The sequence below is a fragment of the Phyllostomus hastatus genome, unplaced genomic scaffold, assembly GCF_019186645.2.
Source record: "Phyllostomus hastatus isolate PE091 unplaced genomic scaffold, TTU_PhHast_1.1 phas_scaffold_200, whole genome shotgun sequence".
Taxonomy (NCBI): Eukaryota; Metazoa; Chordata; class Mammalia; order Chiroptera; family Phyllostomidae; genus Phyllostomus; species Phyllostomus hastatus.
In genome coordinates this window covers 195,915-212,406 of record NW_025334016.1, presented here as the reverse complement: position 1 = coordinate 212,406, position 16,492 = coordinate 195,915, and the positions used below count along the sequence as shown (strand labels likewise).

Below are 16,492 nucleotides of genomic sequence, written 5' to 3'. Positions count from 1 at the left end.
TTAATCCCTGGTTAGGGCAGTCCAGGAGGTCACAATCTGTTTCTTTCTCACATGGATGTCTCTCTCTCTGTCTCTGTCTTTCTCAACCCCTCTCCTTTCTTTTCTCTCTAAAATCAATAAGCATATCCTCTGGCGAGGATTAAAAAAAATGTTGCTTGGGTCAAAATGTCCTCAGCCCCAAGGAAAGATGTGGTTAGAAAGAAAGAAATGGTTATTAACAAATCTATGAAATCCTGAAGTGTCAAGGACCATGCTTTCATTAAAAGAGAGGAGGCATTTCTTCCATTCTTCTGATCTTAACCACTACTTTGAGTTTCTCATCAAATTTTTCAGATGATCCACCAATCACAAGCTGACCTAGTTAATCAAAAAACTGCAAATTCAATTTCAAGGGGTGTTTATTTCCCAGGTATAGATTTTAAAAAATAGAGCGTCTCCTTAAGAACAGGAGCAAGGTCATATTTGGTTGAATCTTTAGCCCCCAGCGTACTATAGGTTTTCAATGCACATGTGTAGATTGATTACTTAAAGATATGCCACTTTTCCTATGCCAGGCCCTGGGCTAGGTCTTGCGGAGCACAGGAAGAGGTTAATGCCCACGGAGGAATTCAGATCCAACTTGGCATAAGGCAAAGCAAAAGAATAACGGTTTTAGTCAACACCCAATCAAAGAAGAGAGCAGCGGGGAAGCAAGTAAGGGTTACCTCACGTTTTGCAGGAGCTTTCAATACCATTTTAGCGCCTGCATTCCCCCGAGTAATCGCCTTTCGCAGGGGGCGTGAAAGGAGGCAAATCCAGAGAATAGAAGCAGTTTCAGAGGGAAAGTTAGGAAATAGGGAAAACTGAGGGATTCTTGGGTCCGAGACTGGGTCCATCCTGGGTTTGAAAAGAGAGGACAAAATACCTATTGTCACGTTTCTTCTCCTTTCTCCAAATCCGCCAGCGTAAGAAACTAACGGGGCGGTAGTGCGGGGCGGATGGTGTTACATCACTTCTTACTCCAATGGCTACAGCCCTGGAAACCTAGGAATCCACAGCTGACGCCTTCTAGACAAGGACCCACTCTAGCTTGCTAAGAAAACGAAACCCACGTGATGGCTGGGCGTGGGGATGGAAAGCCAGAAGACCCCAAGTCCGCGCTGCCAGGGGCGGGGTCGGGGACCCGGCAGTTTCGAGGAATTGCCCCGTGCGGCCGGTCCTGGGCGCAGGGCTTGCACTGGGTTCCTCGCGCGCGCGCTGAGCAACGGGGAAGAGGACTCGCTCTGCGCGCGGCGCGCGAGGGGCACAGAGTGAGACCTAAGTGGCGCGCACCGGACAGGGGCGGGGCGGGGCGGGGCGGGGCGGGGCGAGGTGGGGCGGGGCGGGCGCGAGCTTGGAGCGCTGGGAGTCGTGAGCTGAAGTCTGACGCCGCTTGGGCGGGGACCGCCGCCCCGCCCCTTTCGGCACGGCCTCCCGCTGCCCCGGGAGGGGTCGGGGCGGAGCGAGCCGGGCTGCGCTGGGGCGGAGCGGGCGCCGGCGCGGGCTGATCGCGGCGCGGGATCAGTGGCGAAGGTCCGTGGTGGGATCGGCAGCGCTGCGGCTACCGACGACCTCGCCCCGGCCGGATACCTCCCTCGCCCCGGCCGGATACCTCTGCAGACCAATTTTACAGCGGCGGGAGGCGCGGAGCCCGGAGGGAGCGATCCCCGCGTGCGGCGCCGCGGCTGCTTCCCTTCGAGGGAGGTCGGGCTCCCAGCTCTCCGGATTCGTCTGGCGTCCTCGCCTCCCGCGGGCCGGCCGACTGCGGCGCCCCGGGCATGGCTTCGGCGGGCAGCGGCATGGAGGAGGTGCGCGTGTCGGTGCTGACCCCGCTGAAGCTGGTCGGGCTGGTGTGCATCTTCCTGGCGCTGTGTCTGGACCTGGGTGCCGTGCTGAGCCCGGCTTGGGTCACGGCCGACCACCAGTACTACCTGTCCCTGTGGGAGTCCTGCCGGAAACCCGCCAGCTGGGACATCTGGCACTGCGAGTCCACGCTCAGCAGCGGTGAGGGCCCGGCGCGCCGCGACCCCTGCCTCCCGCCCGGGACTGCCCCGCGCCCCACTGTCAGGACCACCACTACCTCTTCCCCGAACCTTCTGTGTCCCCTACCCTTGTCTGCCCCGCTCCGTCCTGGCCTTTCGGGGATCCTCGGGCTCCAGCCACCTCCCTGATGCCCACCTCTCCCCTCTCCCCGGTTCTAGTCCCCAACCAAACCCAATGCGACGTCCCGCACCCTCCCCCCCCTCCTCCCGTGGCCTTTCCTCGGGCTCAAGAGTAACACGAATGCTCTTTGGGGGTAATTGTTATCATTTAAGGTGAGAACCATGTGGCTGTGTTAAAAATGCAACGGCTTCCCCATCTCCTTTAAAGGAGAAAGCAAAAACGCCCCAACTCCACCAGGATGCCAGGGGCTCTCGGTCTTCCGCGCCTTCTTCTCCCTCATCTCTCCGCGGGAATCCGCCCGAGTTTACCTCTTAGTGCCCGCGTTCCTGCCTCTTCTGCTCCACTTTACCTGGCTTCCCCCGCAATGAGTTTAGGCTCGGACTTTATTTTCTAACATTTTTGAGAGATATGGAGAGTTGGGAGAGGGACAGGCTTAATTTCTTTCCCCCTTTTTTGGTGACACCATCGTTGCTTGTGAGTTGCCTTTCTCTCCCAGCACAAGTACCTTCTCTGTCCTTCAGACCTTTCTCTTCACGAACTAACAGAAGCCTGGAACCTCGTACCTTTTTCAGCCAGCACTGAAAGCTGCAAATGGGTAGGGTGGGGGTGGAGAAGAAGGTAGTCACTGAGGCCACCAGATTGCCTTACTCTCCTTGAACCCCATTTGCTTTCCCCTGCGCCCGAGTTATGCCCATAGCAGAAATGCCTACTTCCGATTTCCTGCTGCAAAGCCTTGCTAATATTGATTCTTTAGCTGCTGTCAGTACAGAGAAAGGGGAATAAAGGGAGAGGAGCTACCCGTGATTTTACACACTTACACACACCCCTGAGAAACTCATTAAATTCCTTCGTGCAGTTTCGTGGCCTTGGGACTATTTATAAAGCTTTACCAGAATGTTTCCAATTCCAGGAAAGTTGAAATAGCATAAAATTCACAAGAGTCTAATTGACTTTTGTCTTTGGTTTCTTGTATAAGAGAGATTAGTTCACTTGCTTAAGTTTCTTCCATAAATTTGATTTTTCTGTTTACAAAAGGCTTTTTCTTTGATATTTCCTCAAAATTCCCATTGAAGGGTTTCGGCTTTGTTGCTTAATTCACTGTGGAGGGTACTGGTTGGCAGCAGGAGGTCAACATTTAGGTCTTTTAATTCTTTAAGGGTTGCTTGTTTACAACTAAAGATGAAATAAATTCGGTAAAATGCCTTTCTTCAGTAACCAGGGAATCCAAATAAACTTTGGGGAAAATATCTTTTCTTTCCCCCGTCCAATAGAAATGGAAATTTATGTAGGAATGCCAGCTTCAGCATGTCTCCTTAGCAACGTGAGTCTTTTGCCCCTTTCCCACTGCCTCCTGAAATAATAGCCCCTGATTGCATAAAGACTTTCCAGCTAGGTTAGAGAAACCAGCTTCAACTCCCAGTTTCTTTTCAGGCCTGGATCCTGTTCTCTTGGCCAGGAATGTGGGGTATGGGGATAAGCCAGCTTGGGTTTGTTGAGCAGTATGCAGCGCTTGCTAATCTCTCCTTAATTGCCTCCATACCCAATTATCTCGGCTCCCCCCCCCCCCCCCATCTTCTCTAGGCCAGGAAGTAGGGAGACACCGAGCTTAATGCAAAAGTGTTGGTAATGGGACTGGGCAAGGTACAAATCTGAGGCAAGCACAGTTGCTGATGTTTCCCTCAACCTGTTATTCTGCCCTCTTGCTGAAACTCGTACCCCTGCATTGACTTCTATTTGGGTTCTTGAAAATCAGCTTTAGTTTCCTTTTGCTTCCAAAATAGTTTATATGCTAGAAAAAGTATACTTCATAAACACATGGGGGTGGGGTGGGGAGTAGACATGGTATTTTTTAGGGTATCTGGGACAAGTTGTTGGCTTTCTTAATGTAGCAGCAGTTCACTTTTGCCTCCCCAGGGTGGTATGTGGTGGGGTTGGGAGGGGAACGCTATGGGAAATTGCTAACGCTCCCCACTTTCAAAATCAGTTTTCTTCAAATGCTCTGTGGACTTGAGGCTTCTGGCCACCAGTGTTTTGAAACGAAAGGGTCAGCTTGAATTGAAAACAAGTGGTGCTTTTCTAGCCTGTTCCAAAGGGCCAGCAGCTTTTCTCAGTCTGTTTGCTGTGTGTAGTAGCAGAAAGCAGGGAAAGAAATGTATTCTTGCAGATTTTAAGAGACCCACTTCATTGTTTCTCAAAACAAATTATCTCTGGAGGAACCAGCAAGGACAGTTTTACAGAAGGCCATTCACCAGGATTTTCAGGGCTTAATTAAAAACCTTTGTCTTAATTAGAATTAAACTGCCCAGAAGCGGCCAGCTTGTATTTACAGAAAGGAAATTTCAGGAATGTTTCTACTGATGCGGACGACAGTCTGTCCTACTTAGGCCCAGTTCCTACAGAAACTTTCCCCATAGCCATTATTTTTAAAGCTGCATTTTAATGTTGGTAGCACACATGCATCGTGCGCTGCTTATAACCTGCTTTATGCTTCTAAACCAAAGCAGAACCATGGCTTTTGTGTCCTGGTGCACTGAAGGTTGCGTCAGCACTTCTAGTAGGAACCAGTAATCCGGGTGTCAGTCAGCCTTAATGCTTTCTCCCATGTCCCAATTCAGTATATGCAGGGGCGGGCAGTCCAGGCATTTATCTTAAAATTTTAGTTTTCCAAATGAGACAAATGAGAAAATGACTGACTGACTGCCATTTGCAGTGGAAACAAACAAACAAAAACTAAGAATATGCTTGTTAGGAAGTTTAGAAGCCATACTACTTGTATGGCTGCTGGCCATAGATTTTCTAAGGATAGTTTTCCCCACTACTGACTCTGGCTTTTAATAAATCCTTTTAATTCATGTTCAGTCTTATTTTTTAAATGATAGTAATGTTTTAGACTTCTGCTTAGTGACATTTAGTTGTGATAACTTTTTAAAAGAATATGTTTGTTAGGGTTTCACGGCCATAGCAATTACAGGAGAACCCTTTGTGCAAATAGGATTATTCAAGTGTATACAGTCTGCTGCCCTGAACTTGACATCAAATGTGCTGTATAACCTCTAGGGTGATTTTACATTTATTCTTTAAGATTTATAAATATGGAGCTATTTCATATAAAACAGATTGCTTTTTTAATGTTTGTGTGACTTATTGACTAAGCAGAAAGCAAGGGCATGCAGATGGCCAAATGAAACAAATTTTACTGAGTAATTTTGGGTTGGGATGTAACAAGTGTGTTTTATCCAGTTTTCCATCCACAAAATACTTGATCAAGTAGTTAGTGCCTTTTCAAGGAATATTGTTAACATCATCCCTGCACTGTCCTAAAAATAGCTGCATTTGTAACATGAGTCACTGGCAGTTTTGAAATGGCAGTGTGCCGTATGCTAATAACAGGTGAATATTATTATTTTCAGTTGACAAGAGATTATTTTAAGAGTGATTTATATGTAGCTCCTTTTTTAAGTGGTAGTATAAAAATCCACTTTAAGAGGCATTATAAGAAAACCTGTCTTGGGTGGTAGTTTAAAATAAACCTAACTGCCTAAACACCTGAAAATCTTAGGAAATCTGAGATACAGTACTTCTGAGTTCATCTGTGCATATTTTAAACCCATACCTTAATTGAGAAATGGCATTTAATTGGGAAAGCTCACAGCGCAATTTGCTCCAGGGACGGTTCAGCTTGTTGCTTAAAATGAGTTGATACTGATGCAAGTTTACAAATAGCTCAGCAAGCCTGGAAGTCACAACACTTATACCCTCTTCTGGCTTCCTGTGAAAGAACACAAGTAGAACAAATGCTGTATGTGTTTTTTTAACCTACACAGTTTAGATGGGTGGGAAAATTACACAAAGAGTAGCACTTAGCACCAAAACTTTCTCAAGTAATAAACCAGAGAAAACCAAGTATAACTTAGTTCAAGATCTTCATGATGATTTTCTTTTCACAGCTTCTTAGATTGTCAGGTTCCCTAAAATGACTTTTACAAAGGATATTTTAATTTGTGGGCAGATAGGATTCCTCTTTAGCTCCCATTTATAGAATGATTGTAATCTCCAGGGCGCCATTTAGATCAATCTTTGTCAGCTAAGGGATTTGAAGGGTGTGTGAGAAGCCGGGCCTTTCGTAAAACATTTCAAAACAAACAAAAACATGTCTTAAGCAACAGATTTTGCCTGCTGTCAGGAATACATTTTAGGAATTTCTTTCAAGTTTCTGTTTAACAGTAAGGCCACTTAGCAAGACCGTAGATACACATCTGGTGCTACTAGATATATAAGTGAAAAGGATTATCGTGCTTCAAAATAAATCCCTGGAGTACATTACCTAAACAGCGCAGTAAACTTCTTTGTGAACTATGCTAAATTATAACATATAGTCCTCTAGGAGGGTAGAGGAGTCTTGTAAATGCATCAGGCTTTGGATTCAAAATGCCCTGAAACTGGCCACTTATACCAATCATGTGAGCTCACACAACTTAACTCTTCAAATGGTTTCTTTTTTTTTTTTAGATTTTATTTATCTTTTAGAGAGGGAAGGGAGGGAGAAAGAGAAACATCAATTCCAAATGGTTTCTTATGAAGATTAAATATACAAAAGTACATGCTCATTAAGGTTGTATCTCTTCCTCATTATATATTCAGAAAACAAACCCAAAGTAATTTTTTTTTCAATAAATGAGGACTCTTTCCCCCTTAAATGGCACACTTTCTTTGCATTGTACACTGTTAGTTTCAAATTCAACTTTTGATATGCGTTACTTAGCATTTAACAGTGCTCTTGGCATTGACAGATCATGACCACAGATAAAAGCTACCTGTTATTCACTACTGTATGGGCCAGGCATGTCGAGTATTCCCAATGTCACAATAAAGTTGCGAAGTAGCAACTGTTATCCCTACATACTTTGGAAGAGACCAGGGGTTTTTATAAGTTTACTAAGATCTTGATCAGTGGTAAAGACAGGATTTATCCAACAGTTCCGGTTATTAATGCTGGGAAACAAACCACCGCAAAAGTTAGTAGCATAAAATAACCATTATTTCATTGTGCTCATGTCTTCTGTGGGTCAGGAATTCAGAGAGGGCATAAGGGCTTGTCTCTGCTCCAGGACTTGTGGGGCCATAGCCAAGGGTGACTTGAATGTCTAGCAACTGGAACATCTGGAAGTACAGGCTCCTCTTCCAAATGGTTTGACTGGGTTTGGCACCTTGGTAGGAATGGCTGGGAGACTGGATAAGCTGGGACTGGCCCTTCTAGCATGGTGGTCTCAGGGTAGTTGGATTTCTTACAGGATGAGTGGTTTTGTCCAGAGCCAGGGTCCTAAGAGAAACAGGCTGTGTCTGAACTAGCCTGGAAAATCACAGAGGAGCCGTATAGCCAACCCTGATTCCAGAGGACAGACAGTTGGACTCCACCTCTTGATGGATCAGTGACACTGCCACATTGTAGATGAGCATGCATGATAGGAGATGCTTTTGGGCCACGTTTACAGCATATATTTTGACACTGGAACCTCACTGCAAGTCTGCTTTCTTACCCTGTTGCCTCCAAAGAACAAAGACAACTAACTACATAGCTTCTTTCTTTAAGGGCTTTGAATAGATTATATAAATAATGTTTGGCTAGGGCAAAAACTACCCTCAGCCAACACATGGCTTTGATGATTGCTCACTTATAAGCAGTTACTTTGGATTTGGAATCAAATAAACTCAAAAATCTAACCTGTCCACAAATAACTTTCTTCTCATCCTTGACTGACAGACTCAAATGACCAAGGACCAAACTGATTAAGAATCTGGACTGTAATCTGCTGCTTCATATTGCCTGATAAAATTTTAGTATTTTTTTAAAGTTTTGTGAGCCTGGTGAGATGCTTTGTACACAAATACTGAAACATTAAAATTCTAGATAGGAGCCAAGTCTTGTAGCTCTAGAGAGAATTGGAGTTACAGAGTAGTTTTTTGTTCTCTTAAAAAAAAAAAACATAATTCTTCACCTGATAACTGCCCATATGCTGAATTGCAGACGCATAGCACATTTGGAATAGGAAAGATTTTAAAAATCAGCCTGCCCTATCTAATTTGTTGCATGGATTAAGAAAACTGAGGCAAGGCACAATGTTGGTAGATTGTATTTAGCCACAGTATTTTTGCAGGGCAGGTTTTCAAAAATTTCCTGTAATATTTCAGAAAATTATCTCTTAGTGTTTGAAGGATTGTTGAATACTGTCATATATGCAATTTTAGATAAAGAGGTTAAGGCCTACACATGAAATAGATGTCCACTTTTTATAACATTATCATCCAAAATTTGACTTCACATACAATTGTGAGTCTTCAAATAGACTCATATGTGGATAAGCTAGTTAAATTTTAGATGTTTATTATCATCAAATATACCTTGTTACCATCGCTGGTCCTTAAAAGTCAGCAAAGATTTTTTTTCTTTAGGTTTCTCCATGGTAGAGTATTCAAAGCAACTACTTAATTTTAAGTTGAAAAATAATCCCAAAAGTATGTGGGAGCCAGCCATGTAAGCTTCTCACATGGATTAAATGAATATAAGTTTCACTAGGTCAACTTATTACTGCATTTTGGTTTTATTTTTAAAAAGATATTTATCAAAAGAGACTGATTTTTCCCTAAGCAGAATTTCATCCTCACATGTCAAAACCACTGACATTTAAATCTTGACCAGTCTTGACAAAGTACTGGATCATCTCCCGTGAGTATTAGACAAGGACACTTTTTCTTACCTCTATTGTTCCTATATTTGTGTGGGATTTTGAAATACTTGTAGATGATCAAATTTTTCTTCTATTACAATCTTGCCTTTGGCACCAAAGACTCCCGTTAAGAAAACAAAACAAAACATCCTACAAAAATGTGGCATCATGGTTCCCACAGAACAAGGGAAATTACCCAGAAGACTATTTTTGTTTCTACCAGGTTATTAACTTATGAGGTTTAAAATGATCGTTTAATGAGCCATGTTTCAAGATGATGTCACAAATACTGATTCTGTCTTTTCAAAATATATGTTTTTTAGGAAAAAAATGTTAAAAATGAAGTTGGGGCCTCTGGGTCCTATCTATGCACAGAAAGGAACACCCAGAAAAGAACTTAAATTTCCATCAAAGAAGATGTTATTGCTATCATGTTTTAAGGTCCCTAAACCAAATGTTCATCAAAATGCTGCCATGCTGCATTGTGAATGCAACCTGGAGTCTATTCCTAGCACCATTAGGTGACTTACAGAGAGGTAGAAATGACCTCTGTCCTCTTACCTGTCTTCTCACATGTACCCAAGGAGTTAACTTCACTGAAACATACTCATTGGTTTCCTAGTAGTGAGTAGGCATGAAACTGGTCCAAAATCGGACAGTCAGTCAGTATGCCAGGCACTGGGCTCCTAGATGGTGAGGGTAAAGTGATGAATGAAATAATTTCTTTGAAACAAATTGATGAAACAATCAAAATGTGCCAAGTTCTGTAAAGGAGGAAATGTAAGCTGGACTTCTGCGGGGGGATAGAAGAAGGGATCTCATTTAAAGAAGCTTGCTAACACAGAACTGGTGGGCGGGCACCAGATTGTCAGTTGTCTCTCTCCACATTTATTTACTAAGGGGATGTTTTAATACTGATCACGGGTGACTGCCTGGCTGATCTTCTCTTTGATTATTATTAGCTCCCATAAACCCATGAAAAACTTTTTAGTTGCTTAGAGAAAAGTCACCCCAGTTAGTCCTGGTGTGAGTTTTCTTCCTGCTTTTTCAAGTAGCCAAGTTTTTCAAATTGTAACATTCTCAGGTTTTACCCAAAGAATGGAGAAGGAACAATGTTCAGTGTAACAAACTCATCACAACTTTACAGAAGTCCTATAGTTAGAGATTACTATTGAGAAATACCTATGCGCATTAGATATATTGGTTATCATCAAATGCTAATGAAAGCTTTTTAAAACAGTACATGGTAAGAAACTGCAGTTAGTAGCAGTGATGTTGTCTTTCCATTTTTCTAAAAACTGAAACATGCTTTAGTAGCAATGCTGTTTGCTAAGCACTGTATACAATGGTTTTATTTTTGTTGAAAAGAAACACCATATTTTATAGTATTTAGATGATAAATTGCATTTCCACCAAATTTCTAAGATACAATTCAGTGAAGCAGCTAAAATGCCCTTTGATTTGTTAATGAAAAAAGGATGCATATTCTTCTAACATCAACACCAAGGAACTCAAAAGACTTGAATGAAACTGTCGTGGATTGAAAATTAGTAACCTGTCTGATACTTACAGGCAACCAGAATTTTCCAAAATTTTGGCCAAATTGATCTGCACTTTGGTCATTAGAGTTTGTTGCATCACTAATGTGGATGGTTACCTTGGGTCATTTATGTGCTTAAAATCAGGCTGGTACTGTACTTTTTTAATCCATAAATAGCCTAAAGAGTAGGGCTCTAAGTTGTACTGCTTCCAGCCCTGGCTGGTGTGGCTCAGTGGGCTGAGTGCTGGCCTGCGAACCGAAAGGTCACCAGTTCATTTCCCAGTCAGGGCACATGCCTGGGTTTCGGGCAGGTCCCCAGTTGGAGGTGTTGAGAGAGGCAATGATCATATTTCTCTCCCTCTCCTTTCCCCTCCCTTCCCCTCTCTCTAGAAACGAATAAGTAAAATCTGTAAAAATTTTTGTATTATTTCCAATTTGATTACGATGGGTATGTACAATAGGTGCTTCTCTCACACAGCACTTTGTGGTGCACAGTGCACAACTGTGTATACTGGTGTTTATCTTATAAAAGACAGTACTGCTTGCCTTAAATATTTGTTTGCCCATGAAGAATGTTAGTTTTGCTATTAGTTGTCTGAAAAAGAGGTAGTCATTTTTGTGATTGAAATTAGACTCTAAATATTTTCTTCTGCCTTTGTTTGTGTCTCCATCTCATGGAGTAGTGGAAAACTCATCCCACACTGACGGATTTAGGTCAAAATGCAACGGAGCCAAGAAAACACTTTCAACTCCCTCAATAATGGTTTCAGTGACCCAGTTCGTTTGCCACATGCAGACTAACTCTAAGAAGTTAAATATATCATTTGATACCTCCGGAAATGTTTTGGTGTTGATCCTGCACAAAATAACAGCACCATTTTGGGTCATTCTCCATATACAAGGACATGGCCTTACTCTCCAAACTCAGAAGTATGCAGTATTAACCTCAAAATAAATTCTTACATTACACTTGATGAAAGTAATTGAATGCCATAATTTCTGACAATAGAAGCTAGCTGGGAAAAAGACACAGTTTTTGGTGACGAGATGGATATCTTGGGGAATGTGGGTTTGAAGTACTATTCTGTAACTGAGCTTGTTTTCCTTAACCAAAGGTAAGCCTTCCCAGTACTTCCAATTTCTGACAACAAAATAGAATCAGCAATACGCTGAATTCGCTTTCTGAGTTCTCACCAATACAGCTAAAATAAATTCATATGTTTTGCTAAAATGGTCATCCCTATGAATACAGGTATTTAGAACTCAGTGCTTGCTGGGCAGTGAGTGAAGTGACCAGGCTCATGTGGGTGAATTAGGGAGAACCTGTGGGTGACCTGTGAGGTGGTGTCAGGAGGATGGGTAGCATAGTCAATGAGTTTGGTTTTGTTCTTTAAATAGGGATGGCAGAGCCTTTTAAATTTTTTTAAAATGTATTTTTAGAGAGAGGGGAAAGGATAGAGAAAGAAATACCCATCTGTGAGAGAGAAACATTGATTGGTTATCTCTCCCACACCCCTAACTGGGGACCTGGCTGCAACCCAGGCACAGGCACGTGCCCTGACTGAGAATCGAACTAGTAACCTTTCTGTTCGCAGGCCAGCGCTCAATCCACTGAGCCACACCAGCCAGAGCTAGCGAATGAGTTTGATTGATTGAAATCATGGATGTCATTTTGGTTCATGCAATTTTCTTTTGCAGAATTCAGAAGTGAAAATATAAGTGTCTGGCAAATTTGAATGTAATTACAAACATTTTTAAAAATCAGTATTTTAATTTGTGCTGAGAATTACAGTAAAGTGAGAATCATGCATTAAGACATTAGAGTACATTTAGGGAAATATTACCCCTCCTCAACTGGGAGTTGAATTTTAAGGTTAAAAATCTGTTTCTTTATTGCTTTTTAATTGTGCCTAATTTCCTAGAAGTAGGAGTTGTGTGATTAGGGATTTACATACAGTAGAACTAATCTCATCTTATAAACAATACCTACAGAGATAAATGTTAGCCAGCTTTTGACAAGTTAAAGGTTTTGAAATGAGGTGGATTGAGGAAAACCTGAGGTACTGGCGTGGTACATCGACCTTGGCTCAAAAGTGTGGAAAACGTATTATCATTAAGATTTTGCCTTTCCTGAAAGTCAGAAGTAAGTTTTCACCATGAATTCCCTAAGGGAATGGGAATTCTCTGATTCGGCAGTTACAGTGTGGCCCATGGAATTTTCATAACGCGGAGGCAATTTCAGAACTGTGTCGTGTCAGACTGTAAAATAAGTCAGCACAATTCTGCAGAATACTAAAGCACTTCGAGACATTGGAAGCTCTGGAGCCAGCTCATCAAAATACCTTCAAAGAGGACTTGAATTTAGTTCCTGTGTTGCATATTAATTTTGGACTTGATGTCACTGTGGCATGTGAGAGAGGCTGCAAATCGAAATTTCCCCCTTTTCCCTTCTTGATTCTTCAGGCTGGCATAAGAATTAAATAGCTATGAGACAGATTAACCGGAGAAAATAACCAAATTCATTACCTATGTACTATGGGGTTCCATAAGAATATGGGGCCCTGGGACAAACGGGGCAGGCGGTTGAGGTGCACATGCCATCCTGGAGGGAAGGAAAAAGGAGAGTAGTGGTGAGACATCAAAGTGTAGAAGGCAGTTCACAAGAAGATGGAAAGCAAATGCTTGGTAAACAAATGCTTGCCGGGCCAACTGTGACAATGGGACACAGAGAGGACTTTGATCAACAAAGGGCCTTGCTAGGTTCCTCCCTGTCTGTCACAACTGGTTTGTGTCAAACTATAGCTGTCTGTGATGATAGCTCACTTCCTGGGGCAGGGCCTCCCTCTAACTTCTTGTAGGCACTTAGGGGGAACATCAGCATGTCTTGCTCAGTCTTTTGTTTCTTAAAAATAACCAGCTTAAAATAATCACTATCCCCAAAAGTGTGCTTGTGTGGTGGCAGACTCTGCTCCCCCGCATTATGACACAAGGACTGCCCAGTTTTCTGTGACTGCAGGGCAAAGGATAACGTTATATATTTATGTTTATATACATTCAGAATAAAGTAAATACATATTCATTCCTGCTCTTTTTTCCCTTTTTTTCTGTTAGAGAAAGCACTAGTGGAGAAGTACACACTTAACTTGGGCGTTGGCTTCCGTAGGTACAGTTCTCATGGGCCTCCATGTGTCACTGGTTCATGTAGCTAAAATTCTGTGAAGTGGAGCCTGACATACATACACTATGACAGCCTCTTTTCCAGTTTGATTTCCAGATCCAAAGCATTCCTCCCAGCCCCCCTGAGCCCTCACAGGTTTATGGAACAAAGATGATATACATTACTTTCTCAAAACTAATTGCCACTTGTTTGCTCGGGTCTTAGAAACCAGACTCAGATTTCAGATCAGCTGGCCTGGCATTGAACAATGACCAGCTTTAATTGTGCAGAGCAATGCAATTTGTAAAACACCACCACGGCCATTGATGCTCTGCAGAGCTGCTTTCTGTTCACTGCTCCACTTCACCATCAGTATATCATTTATACAAAAGTGTAAAATTAATGCAGAGTAATAGATCTCTCTAAGGACTTTGAACACTTCATCTGACTAAATATGAGGGCTATAAAATTAGGGAACTAACATTGATATAGCAATTCACCAATTATGAAAACTTAAAATAGTCGATTTTTTGAAGAAATGGCTTTGAAAATTAAGAATTTTATGACACTTTAATTTGTTTTGCAAACACTGAATATGGGATAACAAGTATTTCTGGCATGCAGACCTTTTAATGGAAAACCTATTAGTGTAGAGACACGTTTTCTGGGTTTTATTACATTACTATAAATTGCCCATCCTATATTTTATATGTATACTTTCAAATCTGTATTTGCTAAATAAGTAAATATGTGCGTAAACATAAAGCCCAGCCTATTATTTTAATGGCCATTAGTAGGTATCTGTTAAAGTATTTTTCAGTTTTTTTAAATTTCCCATATTCTAATGTTCAGTAAGAAAGATGGAAATGTGTTGAAAGAAGAGGAGGGGACTAGACAAAGAACCTGTATGGATGACCCCCCCACGGACATGGACAAAAGTGTGGGGATGGACTCTGTGTGGGGGTGCGGGGGGGGGGATGAGCAGAGGAGAGCAAAGAGGGAAACCTTGGGACAGCTGTAATAGAATAACAAAAAATCTTTTAAAAAAAGGAAAAACTATAAAAACATGCAAAAATATGGATGACTCTCAAAACAATATGTTGGCTAATTATTGTATTTACAGGAGGTTGAATAGGCAACAAAATGTATATACAGCGGTTGTCTGGAAAAGGAGGATTTGATTCAAAGAGGGGCACGTAGAAATTTGCAAGAATGATCAAAATGTTTTGTATCTCAATTTGAACGATAATAACCCCAGTGTGTATATTTATCAGGAGTCGTTGAACTTAAGATCTATTTTACTGTATGTAAATTGTTCCTCAATAAAGAAGAAAAGTTTGAGTTAAAAAAAAGGAGGGAAATGTTATCAGGCCAATCTGCATAGTCCTGGACTTCATCTGACCTGCAAGGCAGGCCCTAGTACTTGGACAATGGATTCTAGCTGTTTACTGAAAGAGGCACAACATCATAAGCATGTTCTCAGCTCCAGAATGCATAGTGCTGAACGTTGAAAAGTGCCCCGGGCTTCTTTGACTGTGGTAGCCTTATTGAACCATTCTTTCAGCTTCCTGATTGATGCTCGACTGGTCAGCGAGTTACAGCTTTGGTTCTGGGCAGCCTGCCTGAGTGAATCATTGCAAGTGGATACCATGACAACAATCCCCAAACTTGGCACCATGCACCAGAGATAAAGGCTCAATACTTCAGTCTGAGCCCCAGCCTCTGGCCAGGACAGTAGCAGACATGGCCCAATTCTAGTCTCTTTTGGAAAACAAAATGGCTTTTCTGTTTGAGCAGGCATATCTGTGCTTGTGGACCAAAGGGAAGGGTAGCAATATCACAAGAATGGTGGTGCTGGTGATGGGCCTTTTTGGCTTAATGTCTAGAGTGACTTTCTCATTAGCCACAACCCTCGATACTAAAGATAAATAGAGGACATTTGGAAGAAAATCAGAACTGGTTGTATTCATTTACGTTTTAGAATGATTTCCTATGTTGTAAGAAGTTCCCTTCCTAATTAAGTTCTGGACCCTTTTAATAACTTAGTCTCCTGGTGGCTTCTATTACATTTCATATAGTGTTCCATATGGAATAAAGTATTGCTATTGTAAGGAATTTCAACATTATGTAAGATTAGGACTTTTTACAGTTTTCTATTGCTAAATTGGATGACCATCATTTTGTACTCCTGTATCACTTACTTATCAAATTGACTTCATTATGAATTTATCATTGTCTGAGAGGCCTTTACTTAGAAAAAAGTTCAACATTTAAAATGGTACATAAAGTCTACACCAGGGGTCAGCAATTGCATCCAGAGGGCCAAATCCAATCCACCACCTGTTTTTGTATATAAAGTTTTATTGGGACATTGCCATGCTCATTCATTTATGTATTGTCTATGGCTCTTTTCACACTATATAGCACAACTGAGCAGTTGCAACAGAAGTCATGACCCCCAGGAAGGGAAAGATATTTACTGTCTGGCCCTTTATAGAGAAAGTTTGCCAGTTTTTTTCTTAGTCTGTCTTTACAAAATACAAGCAAATATATGTATTTTAGCTATTCTTTGAGAAGATTTAAAGTAGAAGAAGTGATCAAAATTAATTCCTGGTTCATTTTGGGTTGAAAATGAAAATAGTCACATAGTATTTTATGCATATTGGACTATGTGATGAAAGGGCTTATCATAAAAAAGCATTGTATTATAATTTTAAGATTTTAAATGAGTAAATATTTAGTTGTATCTTGATTTAAATAAAATAGATACTTTAAAATCCTTGTTTATTGAAAATAATTTGTAGGAAGTTGTTGAAAGTAATAATCATTTGATAAAAGTAATAGTACAGCTAGAAAGTGTTCAGCATGGGCGCTCTTAAACAAAGTCTC

At 41.7% G+C, this 16,492-nt stretch overlaps 1 protein-coding gene across 1 annotated transcript in view; it reads left to right on the top strand.

Annotated features, from left to right (window-relative positions):
- Positions 1-1,650: 1,650 nt before the first annotated feature.
- The window catches only part of LOC123832790 (transmembrane protein 47), a 29,751-nt gene continuing 14,909 nt past the window's right edge, over positions 1,651-16,492 (top strand). The window contains exon 1 of the mRNA XM_045860607.1: positions 1,651-2,022. Within this exon, the coding sequence (XP_045716563.1) occupies positions 1,797-2,022 (226 nt within the window). The 5' untranslated portion in view covers positions 1,651-1,796. The remainder of the gene's footprint in view (positions 2,023-16,492) is intronic.